The sequence below is a fragment of the Hyaena hyaena genome, unplaced genomic scaffold (genome assembly GCF_003009895.1).
Source record: "Hyaena hyaena isolate Hyena2069 unplaced genomic scaffold, ASM300989v1 scaffold_1943, whole genome shotgun sequence".
Taxonomy (NCBI): domain Eukaryota; kingdom Metazoa; phylum Chordata; class Mammalia; order Carnivora; family Hyaenidae; genus Hyaena; species Hyaena hyaena.
The window spans coordinates 145,598-159,075 of NW_024082526.1; the positions used below are offsets into that span (position 1 = coordinate 145,598).

The window sequence follows — 13,478 nt, forward strand, 5'->3', positions numbered from 1 at the left end:
ATTCTGTTACATATTTTATGCATGAAGTATTTAAAAAATCATAACAAAAATGAAAAACTTAAATTATTTCTAAGAGTCCAATGCATATGAAATGACGCCTTATTTCTGAAGCATCTGAATTGCAATCTTACTGATTTTAGACCAGATTTTACTCTACTTGAGAGTCGGACATGGAAACTGCCAAGAAGAATTCTTTCTTTTCTCTGTTTTGAAGAGCAGTGGCGCCCACCTTTCCCTGCTGAGAGCTCGCTCTTCCACTTGCTTCTCCACTTGATGCCCAGCTTCTGGCCATACTCGTCCCCGTACCAGACCAGCAGTTCACAGCCTGGCTTGATGACCCAGCAGGTTCGGTAGAAGATCTGCCTGTGATATTGAAAAGCCACCAGGTTCTGCTCCTCCTCATCCCTAGCACAGTTCACATACCTGGGATTGAGGCAGGGAGAGGGAAAGAGAACCACAGGAGATAAGTTCCCGTTATGTGTCAGATCTGCCCCAGTGCTCAAGGCCTCCATGCTGTGATGCCGCCCATTCCCCAACTCCTCAGGAACCTTCTGTTCATACTTAAGTCTCCCTCACAGTATCATATGAATTCCCATATCTAAGTTCAGCTTCCTTCCCTCAGCCTTCCTCTAATGCTTTTCCCCTTGCTTGATTAACCATTTTCCAAATCCCAATTCCAGACTTACTGCCACCTTAATTGGTCACAAAACCCAGTGACCTTTTGTTTCTCTAAACTCTAAATTAAGTTCTCTTTTATACCATAGAACTTGATGCTTGACCGTGGACTCTGCTTCCAGATAAACAGACATCATTCCACACTCAGCCCAAGTGTGGCTGTCTTCCTTTGAGAGAGCTTTCTTCAATTCTCCCTACACTGTATCTGAGGTACCATTCACTTGCCTCCCCTGAGTTCTCATAGAAGCTTGGAGCTTTCTTTGACTTAGAAAAATGACAAAGAAAAGCAATATTTTATTTACATACTGCATCCCCTGATAAAATGAGAGCCCCTCAAGGAAACAGGGTGGGTCATGAAGCACAGAGGCCTGTGGCCATACTGCAGTCCCTTCCTATACAGGCTTCAGAGCCCAGTTCTATTAGAAATGAGACTAGAAGAGCTGTTGCCCTCACATATTAAAGATCCCTTGTTTAAGGCTATCTCTCTACTGTATACCTCTTGAAAAATAGGGAAAATAGTTAAATGTTTTTTTTTTTTATTTTTGAGAGAGAGAGATAGCATGAGCAGGGGAGGGTCAGAGAGAGACGGAGACACAGAATCTGAAGCAGGCTCCAGGCTCTGAGCTAGCTGTTAGCACAGAGCCCGACGTGGGGCTCGAACCCACGAACTGTGAGATCATGACCTGAGCTGAAGTCGGACGCTTAACCAACTGAGCCACCCAGGCTCCCCTATAGTTAAATATTCTTAAACTCAAGTGTCTACTATCTATCTGCATTATGTCTTCCACAGGACATGGGTTGTAAAATATGTTTAACTAATGGATTCCATTGTCTAAACTGGAACACAGTAAATGCTTATAAATGTTGATCAGATAAATTAAAGTGTGAATCCAGTGTTCCTGATGAATTTAGGCTCCTCGGGGGTTTTTCCAGTGTCCAAATTTTGTCTAGCATATTTTGAGGATATATACTATATTCATATCTCCTTTTCCCCATAAACTTCTCTTGAAATGAAAGAGCATTACATGGAGAAAAAAGAGGAACAGAGGATTGAGGGAGGCCATTGAGAGAGACATGATGAGAAGGAAAGGAACATAGGTTTGTGAGAGGTGAATGTCCTCTCTGGATCCCTGAGCCCTATTGGCCTTACCTCATCCAGTTGGCCCAAGAGTTATCCGTTCCATCCACATACTTGTAGCAGTTTCTCCCTTTGGTCATCTGAGTTTGAGAAAGAGAAATTAAATATTTGTTTGTTTGTTTGTTTGGTGTGTGTCAGGGAGGGAGGTAACAGAGGGATTATTTTACTCTCCTGTGGTCAGTGTCTTTCAGCCTGTATGGAATCAGTCCCCAGGGTGACCACAGGATGTGCTCTTTCGTCATTGTCTACACATCTGGGTTGCTTTGTCAACTCAGAGCAGGGGTCCCGGAAGCGTGTCTGTGCCACTATGCTCCTTCTTACCCTCTGATCTTTAAGTAGGAACACCAGGTTCATGCAAAGCCTACTCAGCACCCAGAACTAACTGTATTATTCTCTTCCATGTAGAGGGTGATATCCTACCAATCCACAGCAGGGATGTGGGAAACCAGAGGACAGGGGAAGAGGTAGATGATTCTCACCAGCCAGGAGTATCCACTGTTGGCTGCCTCTTCATCTTCAGTGATCTGGCCCTCATAAGGGCCAAAGTGTATACCCAGTGGTAGATCAGATGCTTCATTCCATACTCCAAGCCCAGCCTCAGGGATGCTCGATGGTCTGATTCTCAGACCAGGGGGCAGAGTGAGGGCTGAGCGGTTGGGATGCCCCTTGTCCACTGCATTGTCCTTTACAAATGTAGCGGGCCCATGAGCAGCACAGCTGTCAATGAAGAAATTCTGACACTTCTCACAATCTGGAAGTGAGAGCAACAGGGATTAGGAAAGAGTTAGTGCATGTTCCTGCATTTAAGTAGCTTCAGAATGAGCTCGACACACATCATTTAGCCTCTATCCTATACTCCCAGTCACTAGAGGAAGGGGATGATTTGGGGACCTCCATACCCGTGCTGGGTATGGAGACTGTTTGACGAAGTTATTGTACCAGGAGAGAACAACTTTGAGAGTGGGCCAAGATGGTCACTTACAGAGGTAGTCATCATCCTGGGGCTCGCTGACTTCTTGGTATGCAAAGCCCTTTCTTTCTCGTAGACTATACATCTTCACTTCAATCTCCCTTCTCCTGAGCTCTGAGTTGGAAAAGAGTATGTGATTGAGGTTGGTGGGGTCTGGAGTGTTAGTGCCCTGTTTTTTTCAGAAAATGCAAAATCTCATCTAATAAAGTATTACTTGCCCTTCTATATACTCTCTCCCCATTGCCCAAACTCTTAATTCAGAGAGTAAGACTCCACACTGACTATAGATGGCTAATTCAATTTTAGTTTTTTCCCATTATCAGGCTAAACTTTATAATCTTTCCTCTTAGAAAATGGCTCATTCACGTGTTTCTTCATTCTGAAAATATTTGTTGAGGGCACATTACACGTTAGGCATCAAGCAAAGTCCTGGGCATTCAACACCAAGAAAGTATGGTCTTTATTATCACTGAGTGATTTATTGGATAACTTGCATGTGTCTATTCTTTAATGTTTAATTTAATGCTTTCAAACAATATATAAGCTATGCATTCTTATCTTCACTTTACAGATTAGCATTCAGGAGCTCACAGAATTTATAAGATTTATCCAAGACCTCAGTGGTAACTACAAGTGTCAGGTTAGTTTAGCTTTAACCTAGGCCTAGCCAGAGTCCACTTCACATACATAGGTTGTATTCATCAACGTTTCTGGAGGACTTAGAGGGACCAAAGTTCCTATATTATTTTTTTTCTTACCAATTTTCGTCTAGAGCAATGTCCAGAGGTACTTGCTTCTCCAGAAAGGGACGGTTTCTGGCCCTGCTCTGAGCCACTTGTGTTTAGCAACTTTGCTGCTTCTGATAATTCCTTCAAGCTAGGTTCCTTACTTAATGGCACCTTGTGGATTCCCTTCAATGTGAGAGTCACATATTAAAAGACAACAGGCATTTTTTTAGTCCTGTAAGGCTTATGATGTGTTTTCACATGAATAGCTTCGGTTAGGGGCACCTGGGTGGCTCAGTCAGTTAGGCGGCCACCTTCGGCTCAGGTCATGATCTCACGGTTGGTGGGTTCGAGCGCCGCGTCGGGCTCTGTGCTGGCAGCTAGCTCAGAGCCTGGAGCCTGTTTCGGATTCTGTGTCTCTCTCTCTCTCTGACCCTCCCCTGCTCACACACACACTCTCTCTCTATCAGAAATAAATAAAATGTTAAAAAAAATAAAAAAACAAAAAAGAATAGCTTTGGTTAATACTTCAACAACACTTGGAAATATCTGAGAATTCTGAATACTAGAGGGAAAAAAAAAGGAATATGTGGGTATTGAATTCAAGACTAGAAACCATGGCTTAAGGTTCTCTATCTTTATATTTTCTCAAATTTCTCCATAAAAGTGAGAGGGAGGGAGAATACTTGGGAAAAGTAGCTGGAGAATTAAGAAGGTCTGTGAAAGAAGATGGTAGAGAAAAAGAGGGGTCATCTACAAATTTGTGGACATTTAATGAAGGAGGAAATGTAGACAAGTGGAAGGGACTGCACACATCTGGAAAATGAGGTGACAGAGCAGAGAGAGAGGAAAGATAACAAAGAAAGGGTTGGAGGAAATGTGTCTAAACACACAAAAAAAAGGATGCTAAAGTTGTCACTTGCCGTATCCAGGAAAGAATATTTGGAATTAGATTAGCTGGTTCTTGTCAATTGTGTTTGAATAAGGTTGTACCAGCAGCTAGCTCTCTTCAGGTATACATGGTAACTTTTTAAAAAGTTGTATTTATTTAAGTAATGTCTATAGACCACATGGGGCTTGAACACACGACTCGAGACCAAGAATCGCATGCTCTTTCAACTGAGCCAGCCAGGTGTTCTGTATACATGCTATTTCTTAATGTTATAGTAAGCAGAAAATATTTTAATGATCATCAAATAGTCTCATGAGCTATTTGATACAGTATGAATGTGAGTTGCGGTCCTGCTATCAATTTACCCTCTCAATTGTCTCCATATTCAAAATCTAAATCACAGATGTTATTTTCAGCATTCCTTGACCCTTTTACTTCTAATGTAATCTGTAAATGTGGAATTGCTCACTCAGAAAACATTCAGGAGCCCTGTGGGGCCTGGGACTTCTGAGAAGAAAGAGCCTGCAGAGCAGAGGCAGGCTACCCAAACGATTCTGAACAACATGAGAGTTGCCTAATGAGAGCTCAGAGGAACGAGTCGTTGCTTCGTTCTACAAGTATGAACATTTTAAGTCAGTTCCAGGCAGGTGAGTTTCTTTTTCTCTTCTTAAGTTTATTTATTTACTTTTGAGAGACAGAGAGAGAGATAGAGTGAGCTAGCGAGCGAGTGAGCAGGGAGGGGCAGAGAGACAGGGAGAGAGACAGAATTCCAACCAGGCTCTGCACTGACAGTGATGAGTTTTCATGAACTGTGAGATCATGCCCTGAGCTGAAATCAAGAGTCTGATGCTTAACTGAGTGAGCCACCCAGGTGCCCCACAGATAGGTGAGTTTCTAAAGAATATCATGTAACATATATGAAACCTTTAAGTCATTTTATATGTTGTTTCTGTCATCAAACCTAGAAGTTCTCAGGGTTTCAGATGCTTCCTCTTATTAGAATGGGAGGCTCTGGGGGTGTCTGGGTGGTTCAGTCAGTTGAGCGACCGACTCTTGATTTTGGCTCAAGGGTGATCTTGGAGTTCTGGGGTCGAGCCCTGTGGTGGGGCTCTGTGCTGGGTATGGAAACTGCTTGAGATTCATTCTCTCTCTCTCTCACTTAAAATAAGTAAGTAAGTAAGTAAGTAAGTAAGTAAGTAAGTAAATAAATAAATAAATAAATCAAATGGGAGCTCTGATGGTGGGGATCCTCTCTCTTTAATCTAGGACTATCCAGTATACAAATTCTAGTATATTTGTAAGCTTCTCTTACTTAGGGGTGTCTTAGCTCATCTTTCATTTTAGCATACTAGAAAAGAACTGAGGTTGAAAAAATCAAGTGAATAATGTAAAATTTTATAAAACTATGCAAGTTTTAATGAGCTTGTAAGTGGTTTAGAAAAGGAGCTTGATATTAGATTGCACTACCACTAGTATTGGGATCTCAGGTATATAATAAAACATGTCTTTGTTTCAATCTCTATAAATGGTGATATTTACAGTACCTACCTCATAGGGTTGTTGTAAGCTTTGAGTTTATTTATGTAAATGCTTAAAATAAAGTCTGAAGTATAGTGAAAATAAAACAAGTGATAGCTAATATTATTGCTGTTCTTTTTTAAAAATTTTTAATGTTTATTTATTTTTGAGAGACACAGAGAGACAGAGCATGAGCAAGGGAGGGGCAGAGAGAGAGGGAGACACAGAATCTGAAGCAGGCTCCATGCTCTGAGCTGTCAACACAGAGCCCGACGTGAGGCTCAAACTCATGAACCCTGAGATCATGACCTGAGCTGAAGTTGGACGCTTAACCACTGAGCCACCCAGGTGCCCCTATTGCTGTTCTAATTAACTATTGAAGTTATGATGATACTGGATATTGTGCTAAAGAGATCAGGAAAGGAAGGCAGCAGTTCCCAGGATACTCTGCATTCTCCTACCCTTATCTGTGTTTAAATTCATGAGATTTTCTTGTCACCAGGATTTGGGAAATACTTACCTTCTGTTGTTTACTCTGATCCACTCTGAATGTCATCCAAGAAGGTTTGACTATAAAGTGATGAGAAATCAGTGTTTTAGTTGGTAAATGTTTCTAAACTCCAGAGATTCTCACTAGAGACACAGAATTCTTAACCAAGGAGTGATGAGTACAAAGATTATCAAAGGGTGATTGGAAAATGGTTTTTGAAGTATCATCAAAGTCTGTGCTGCTACTGGTGACAAACTAATTTTCTGAAAATGTTACAAAAATAGACAAACCTCATTTATCATTTATGCATCATCCTGTGTTCATAACTCATCTGTTACACATAGTGATATATGTATATATACTGTATACATATATATGTATGTGTGTGTGTATATACATATATACTGACCTTCCATTACCAAAAAACTCAACAAGCTGCAAATGGAAAGAAATTACCTCACTATAATAAAGGCCATATATGAAAAGTCTATCTCCGACATCATACTCTCCAGTTTAAAATTGAAAGCGTTTTCTCTAAGATCAAGAATAAGGCAAGGATGCCCACTCTCACAACTTCTATTCAACATAGTACTTGAAGTCCTAGCCAGGGCATTAGACAGGGAAAAAAAAAGGAAATAAAGTACATCTAATTTGGAAATCAAGAAGAAAAGTCATGTTTGTTCACATATGACATGATCTTATATGTAGAAAATCCAAAAGATTCCACACAAATATCTGTCAAAACTAACAAACAAATTCAGCAAAGTTGCAGGATACAGAATTAACACTAAAAAAACAATAGTTGCATTTGTATGTACTAACAGTGAACAGTCCAAAAGAGAAATTAAGAACAATCTTATTTATAATAGCACTAAAGGAATGAAATAATTAGGAGCAAACTTAATCAAAGAAGTGTAACCTTTGAACACTGAAAACTAAAAATTTTTTTAAAGTAAAGATGCTCCATTATCACTAATCCTCAGGGAAATGCAAATCAAAACTGCAATGAGATATTATCTCATACCTATTAGTATGATCACTATGAAAAAAAATCCAGATGAAAGCAAGTATTGTCAAAGATGTGGAGAAATTGGAACTCTTACACACTATTTGTAGGAATGTGAAATGTCGCAGGTATTATGGTAAACAGCATGGAGGATACTAAATAAAAAGAGAACTGCCATATGATTTAGAAGTCCAGTTTCTGGGTATGTGTATAAAAATTGGAAAAAGGATCTTGATAAAATATTTGTACACTCAAGGTCATTGCAGCATTATTCATAATAGCTAAGATGTGGAAGCAACCTAAATGTCCAACGACAAATAAATGGATAAAGAAAATTATACACACACACACACACACACACACGCACAGAGGAATATTATTCAGCCTTAAAAATGAAGAACATCTTTTATATGTTACATCATGGATGGACTTTGAGGACATTATGCTAATTGATATAAACATATCACAGAAGACAAATACTACATGATTCCACTTATATGAGTTAACTATTTCATGAATATGGAAAATAGAATGGTTGTTTCCAGGGCCCGTTGGGAAAGGAGGAGGAGAGAAAATAGAAAGTTGTTCAATGGGTATAGAGTTTCAGTCATGCAAGATGAAAAAGTTCTAAAAATCTATTGTTCAGTAATGTGCTTGTAGTTAATAATACTATGCTGTATACTTAAACATTGTTAAGAGGGTAAATTTATGTTATTATTATGTTTTGTAACCACAGTAAATAAAATTGACTGGGTGGGAATTTTAGCTGAGGGTAGATAAAGCTGTGTAGATGCATAGTAAACCATGGGTTATGTGTTCTGTATGAAGACTTCCTTTTTTTGTCAAACCTTTGTGAACAACCACACACTGGGTTTTCAAATCTCTGATATCCATAGATGGAATCATAGACCTAATCCGAGTTGCTTTCTCCAGTTTAGGGAGATCGACTCTTCTTCCAGACTCTTTTGTCTGAATACCAAAAGAGGAAGTGAGCTTCTCAGTTCTATTTTGTAAGGATCATACTTCATGTTGTCTGCCTGATGCTGTCTCTGGTAAGTGGTATGTGGGAAAGATCAGGGAGACTAGGTAATTATCTCAAATCATCTTCAGAAGTAAGACAAAGAATCTGATTCATTTTGGGGTATGAAGATCATGTGTGTGATTAAGTATATATAAAAACTGTGTATCTTTACATTAATATGTTAATCATTTTCTGTTTTAAGACATTTAATCCAATAATTGAATAATAAGAATAACTGCCATTACTTTTAGAAAGCCCTTTGGTGGACTTACAGTCTAATTAAGGTTTCTTTAACTTCTCTTTCATTAACGAACAATGTTTAGTAAAAAAAAACTTTTTTCAAAAAAATGAATGACAAATTTTAAACATATAGAAAGGTATGGAGAATTATACTGGAAAACCTATACATTCACCACTATTCAGCCTTCTCTCAACATTCTGCCAAAACTTTCTATCTTTCTATCTTTTAATTTTTATATGTATATCTTTTAAGTTCTATTTTAAAATTAAAAAAACAAAAATAAAAGCAAATAAAAAGCTAATCAAGACACAGCAAAGCCACCTGCCACCCATTGTTTCTTCTCTTATGATAACTATTCTGAATTTGGCGTTTCTTTTTCATGTTCAGATTTTGATACATTTGCCACTATTTATAAATAATATAATCTACATTTAAAATTTTTATATGAGAGGCGCCTGGGTGGTTCAGTCGGTTAAGCGTCCGACTTCGGCTCAGGTCATGATCTCACGGCTTGTGGGTTTGAGTCCCGCGTCGGGCTCTGTGCTGACAGCTAAGAGCCTGGAGCCTGTCTTCAGATTCTGTACCTCCCTCTCTCTCTGACCCTCGCCTTCTCACACTGTCTCACTCTCTCTTAGAAATAAATAATTTTTAAAATTTTATATGAACAGCCTCTTACTGTGTGATATTCTGTTTTGCATCTTGTATTTATGCTTTTGAGTAGATAGTTTCCTTTTATTTAAACTCCTGAGATGCAGCTGAGACCTAAGCCATGGGCTTCAGGAGGAAACATCTAAATCTTCCTGGCCCCTTACCTTGCTGCCTTGGCGTCCATTCTTCACTGGAATCCTCAGTGTCATCAACTGGGGGTTTGATGGCCTGCCTGCGGTGACACATGAAAGCTGGTCGAGGGGCTCTGAGACCTGAAAAGAATCAAAATCCTTGTCCTAAGAGGGAAGAGCTAGAAGGAGGAACAAAGCAGTGGCAATGAAGTGCATCTCCCAGTCAGTGCAACACAATTGGATGGGCTGAGAGAGTCTAGAAAAAGGCAAGAGATGAGCTGTGCATTGCCAGTGCAAGCCCTACACTGATAGAAGAGAACAAAATTTCATTCCAGATTTGTCTTCACACTGAAGGGAACTGTGATCAGAGAGAGCTGCCTGAGAGGCAAACAGGGACTGAAAACCTGTTTCATGTTTCCCAGACTCATCAGCACCCAGCACTTCTGGTTACCTATAATAATCAGTGCTTCATAATTCCTTTTCACATTTCTGTATCGGATTTTCTCCCAGTCTCCCATCTCTGTCCATTCTTCCTTGGAGAAGTATATGGAAATGTCTTTGAAAGCATCTTTGGCCTAGAGAAAATAAGAGATTCCATCAGTGACTTACTAATGGAAATCAGAACTTAGAGCTAGGCCTTCTCCTCCACCTTGTATGCAGTGTGTACCCTGCTTCCTGGGTGCTCTCTGTTAAACAAGGGTAGAGGGTTTCTGTCCTTCTTGATGGTGTCCTGATTAACTGAACAAACACTAAGCATTTTACTAGCTCTCTCTTGATAAAGGGAAATTGCTGATGCTACTGTCCTGTGTACCCCCCTCTCCCACCAATGTCCCATAAAGGAACGAGTGCCCTTTATCCTGTGTACATTCACTGGTGTAAGCCAAGGGTCTGCGATCCCCTAAGGACCAGCTCCTGGTCACCAGGCCCCTCTCTTCATCCTCTTCAAGAAGCTTGGAATCCAGCTTCTCCCACACCTCTCACCATGGGCTTCCATCTTGTTCTTGACTTTCTATCAATGGTAACCTCCGGGAACCTGTGGAGGCTAATGGTGCTGGGAACTACAGGCTGGTCCAACTCTGACTATGAGGCTGGCAATGGCTCCATGAGTCTCTCTGTCCTAAGGCCAAGGCACCTGTGGAAGGAGAAGATTCTGAGAAGGGGTGACAGTGCAGACCACTGCCCAGAGCCATATCTGTTTTCTCCATTGGGGCGGGGTATCCAGGACAGGAGATGTGGGCATCCCAGGGAGAATTAAAAGAAGCAGGGGAAACCTTCAGGTGTTGATGGGATGGAGAATCTCTACTAACAACTACAGGCCATTTTAATGTGGGCTAGATTTTGTTTCTTTTATTCAACTGCAGCTTAGCCCATATGAGGAAAGGCGCAAAGGGATGTGGCTGTGGGTGTTTGATGAGAGTCCTGAGGTGCAAGGCCAGAGGAGTACCAAGGAGGCCTGGAGGCCCCTGAGTGCGGGGCCGTTCCAGGGAGAGGAAGTGAATATTTCTCAAAGAAGTGCTTCTTGGGATGTCCACCTGGGAATTCTGGAAAAATCTTGTATAGACAGGCTCAATCTCTAAGGGACAGAGATCGTTTCAGGGTAAGGAGATTTGGTCTCAGGCAGGCTGAGGGAATTGGGGTTTCTTACATCAAGGGGATTTGGGGCCTCAGGATGAGGATATTGGCAGTCTCTCAGGACAAGATTTGGGGTCTTTCTGACTGAAAAGATTTAGAATGCTCAGGTTGAGAGGATTTGGGATCTTTGAGAGTGAAGAAATTTTAAGTCTCATTCTGAGGAGATTTCAAGTCTCTTAGTAATGGGCTTTAGGTTTTCTGGCATTGAGGTTATTTGGAGACTTTGATGCTGAAGGGATTTAAGAGTTCACAGGCAGACGTTGTTCAGGGCCTCTGAGGTTGGGGAAATTTGTTCTCTCTGTGGGTGCTCCATTTCAGGCTCCTCAGGCTGAGGGTTTCAGGAGTGTCTCAGGCTGAGGGCAACTTGCATTACTCAGGATATTTGGGGGTCTAAGAATTGGGGATTTAGCGTTTCTCTGGGTGATGTGATATGAAGTTTCTGCAGCTGAGCTTCTTTGGGGTCTAACGCTGAGGAGATGTGAGGTTCCACGAAGTTAGGGGATTTGGGGTCCCTGACGGCGGCGGGATTTGGTGTCCTTTGAGGCTGAGGGGCGTTGGAGCCTCTCAGGGTGAGGGGATCTAAGGTCTTCCAGGTGGGATTTGAAGGTCTCAGAATCAGGGTTTACCCTGGGTAAAGGTGAAGGTCTCAGAAATCAGGGTTTCATGCGGCATGGCAAAGTCCTCGGTGTTTTCGTCAGTCTATCTAGCCTCCCTCTCGCGGGTCCCAGTCTGGAGGCTTCCCCGGAGCCCCCGTGCGCTGCCTCCTGACTGAGACTGGAGACACAGCCCAGGGCGAGATACTCACTTGTACCGCCCTGTCAGGCGAAGCCACCAATCAGCGCTGCAACCAAAGCGCTCCCGCCAATTGGAGGTCAGGAGGGGCCTGATGGGGCGGAGCGTAGGGCGAGCTGTGTGTGTCAGTCATTGGCCGAACACGGCTCCTGGATGCTCCCGCCCCACCCCGCGGGGATTGGCTGCTCTGAGTCTAGCGCGTGTCTGTCAAGAAGTTTCCTCCACGTGAGCAGTACTTCCCTTCCGTGCCCGGGCGTTGGTGAAGGAGGCGCCGGGCTGGAGATCGCGCCGGGCATCCTGCAGCTCAGGCTGAGTTTGGAGCATTGAGCCGACGGCAGGTCTACAGGGTGCATCTAGCCATCCTGTGTCCTGGCAAAGATTCTTTGCTCTATCAGACTTTTATCAGANCTGATGGGGCGGAGCGTAGGGCGAGCTGTGTGTGTCAGTCATTGGCCGAACACGGCTCCTGGATGCTCCCGCCCCACCCCGCGGGGATTGGCTGCTCTGAGTCAAGCGCGTGTCTGTCAAGAAGTTTCCTCCACGTGAGCAGTACTTCCCTTCCGTGCCCGGGCGTTGGTGAAGGAGGCGCCGGGCTGGAGATCGCGCCGGGCATCCTGCAGCTCAGGCTGAGTTTGGAGCATTGAGCCGACGGCAGGTCTACAGGGTGCATCTAGCCATCCTGTGTCCTGGCAAAGATTCTTTGCTCTATCAGACTTTTATCAGACTCTGGAAGGCTCTCCTAGGCCCATCTGTCCCCTTCCTTGTAAAATCCACTTTTAGCAAGAGCTGTATGACCCCTTAATATATAGTGAATATCGCATTACATTCAGGGAACTACTGTGTAATTAAGTTTGTCTAATGAGAATATGTAGAAACACCAAATAAAACCTATACGGCTCAAAGATTTAAACCCAAGAATTGGAATAGTAAGTATATTAGAACTCAAGAGTCAAATTCTTAAACTAAAAGTAGAAGTGGCATTCATGAGTAATAGGCATGTTTAAATAATGTAGGTCCAAAAGTCATCAGAAGTAGTGCTCACTTGGCAGCACATACACTACAACGGGAACAATACAGAGAAGATTAGCATGGTCCCTGTGCAAGGATGACACGCAAAATTTTGAAGCATTGTAAATTTTTTTTAAAAGTCAAGAGAAGTAAGAAGGCATAAGTAAAATTTAAAAAATACTGAAAAAAATTCAAGTATTTTGCATAAAACAGAGGCAACAAATACAGGACAGTGGGTCCACAGGGTGAGTAGGCACTGGTTTTTCGGATGATTAAATGGAAAGAGTGTTTCTGGCCCTTACGAAGTTTTGATCACAGAAATATAACATGATTTTCTTGTACATGAAGTAAGCCTTCTTACCAAGGAAGGACTCTAAGACGCCAGGCAAGGTCACCCAGGTAAGTGGACTGCTCCCCGTGCTGTCATGAAGGAAATTCCGAGCAGAACTTTAAGGGTCCACAAACCTCTCTGGTTCCTGCAAGAATGGTGTTGAGAGGAGAGGGAACAGTGAAAGCGTGGGGGATTTTTTTAGAAACTGGGAGACCATCTGTGTGCCTGCAGATGTTTTGGGTGGTGTTTCTACCGTGACT

The 13,478-nt window shown here is 42.1% G+C and overlaps 1 protein-coding gene and 1 non-coding gene across 2 annotated transcripts in view; one reads left to right on the top strand and one right to left on the bottom strand.

The window, feature by feature from the left end:
- LOC120226902 (histone-lysine N-methyltransferase PRDM9-like) overlaps nt 1–12,203 on the bottom strand; it is a 15,728-nt gene extending 3,525 nt beyond the window's left edge. The window contains exons 1-11 of the mRNA XM_039225077.1: nt 12,116–12,203; nt 11,893–11,902; nt 10,430–10,488; nt 9,907–10,023; nt 9,489–9,596; nt 6,439–6,488; nt 3,542–3,694; nt 2,796–2,895; nt 2,293–2,564; nt 1,826–1,893; nt 230–423 (exon numbers count right to left, since the gene is read on the bottom strand). Of these exons, the coding sequence (XP_039081008.1) occupies nt 230–423; nt 1,826–1,893; nt 2,293–2,564; nt 2,796–2,895; nt 3,542–3,694; nt 6,439–6,488; nt 9,489–9,596; nt 9,907–10,023; nt 10,430–10,488; nt 11,893–11,902; nt 12,116–12,203 (1,219 nt within the window). The remainder of the gene's footprint in view (nt 1–229; nt 424–1,825; nt 1,894–2,292; nt 2,565–2,795; nt 2,896–3,541; nt 3,695–6,438; nt 6,489–9,488; nt 9,597–9,906; nt 10,024–10,429; nt 10,489–11,892; nt 11,903–12,115) is intronic.
- Nucleotides 12,204–12,913: 710 nt separating this feature from the next.
- LOC120226903 lies at nt 12,914–13,019 on the top strand. The gene has a single exon (XR_005527117.1). It is a non-coding gene; the product is annotated as a U6 spliceosomal RNA (small nuclear RNA).
- Nucleotides 13,020–13,478: the final 459 nt, after the last annotated feature.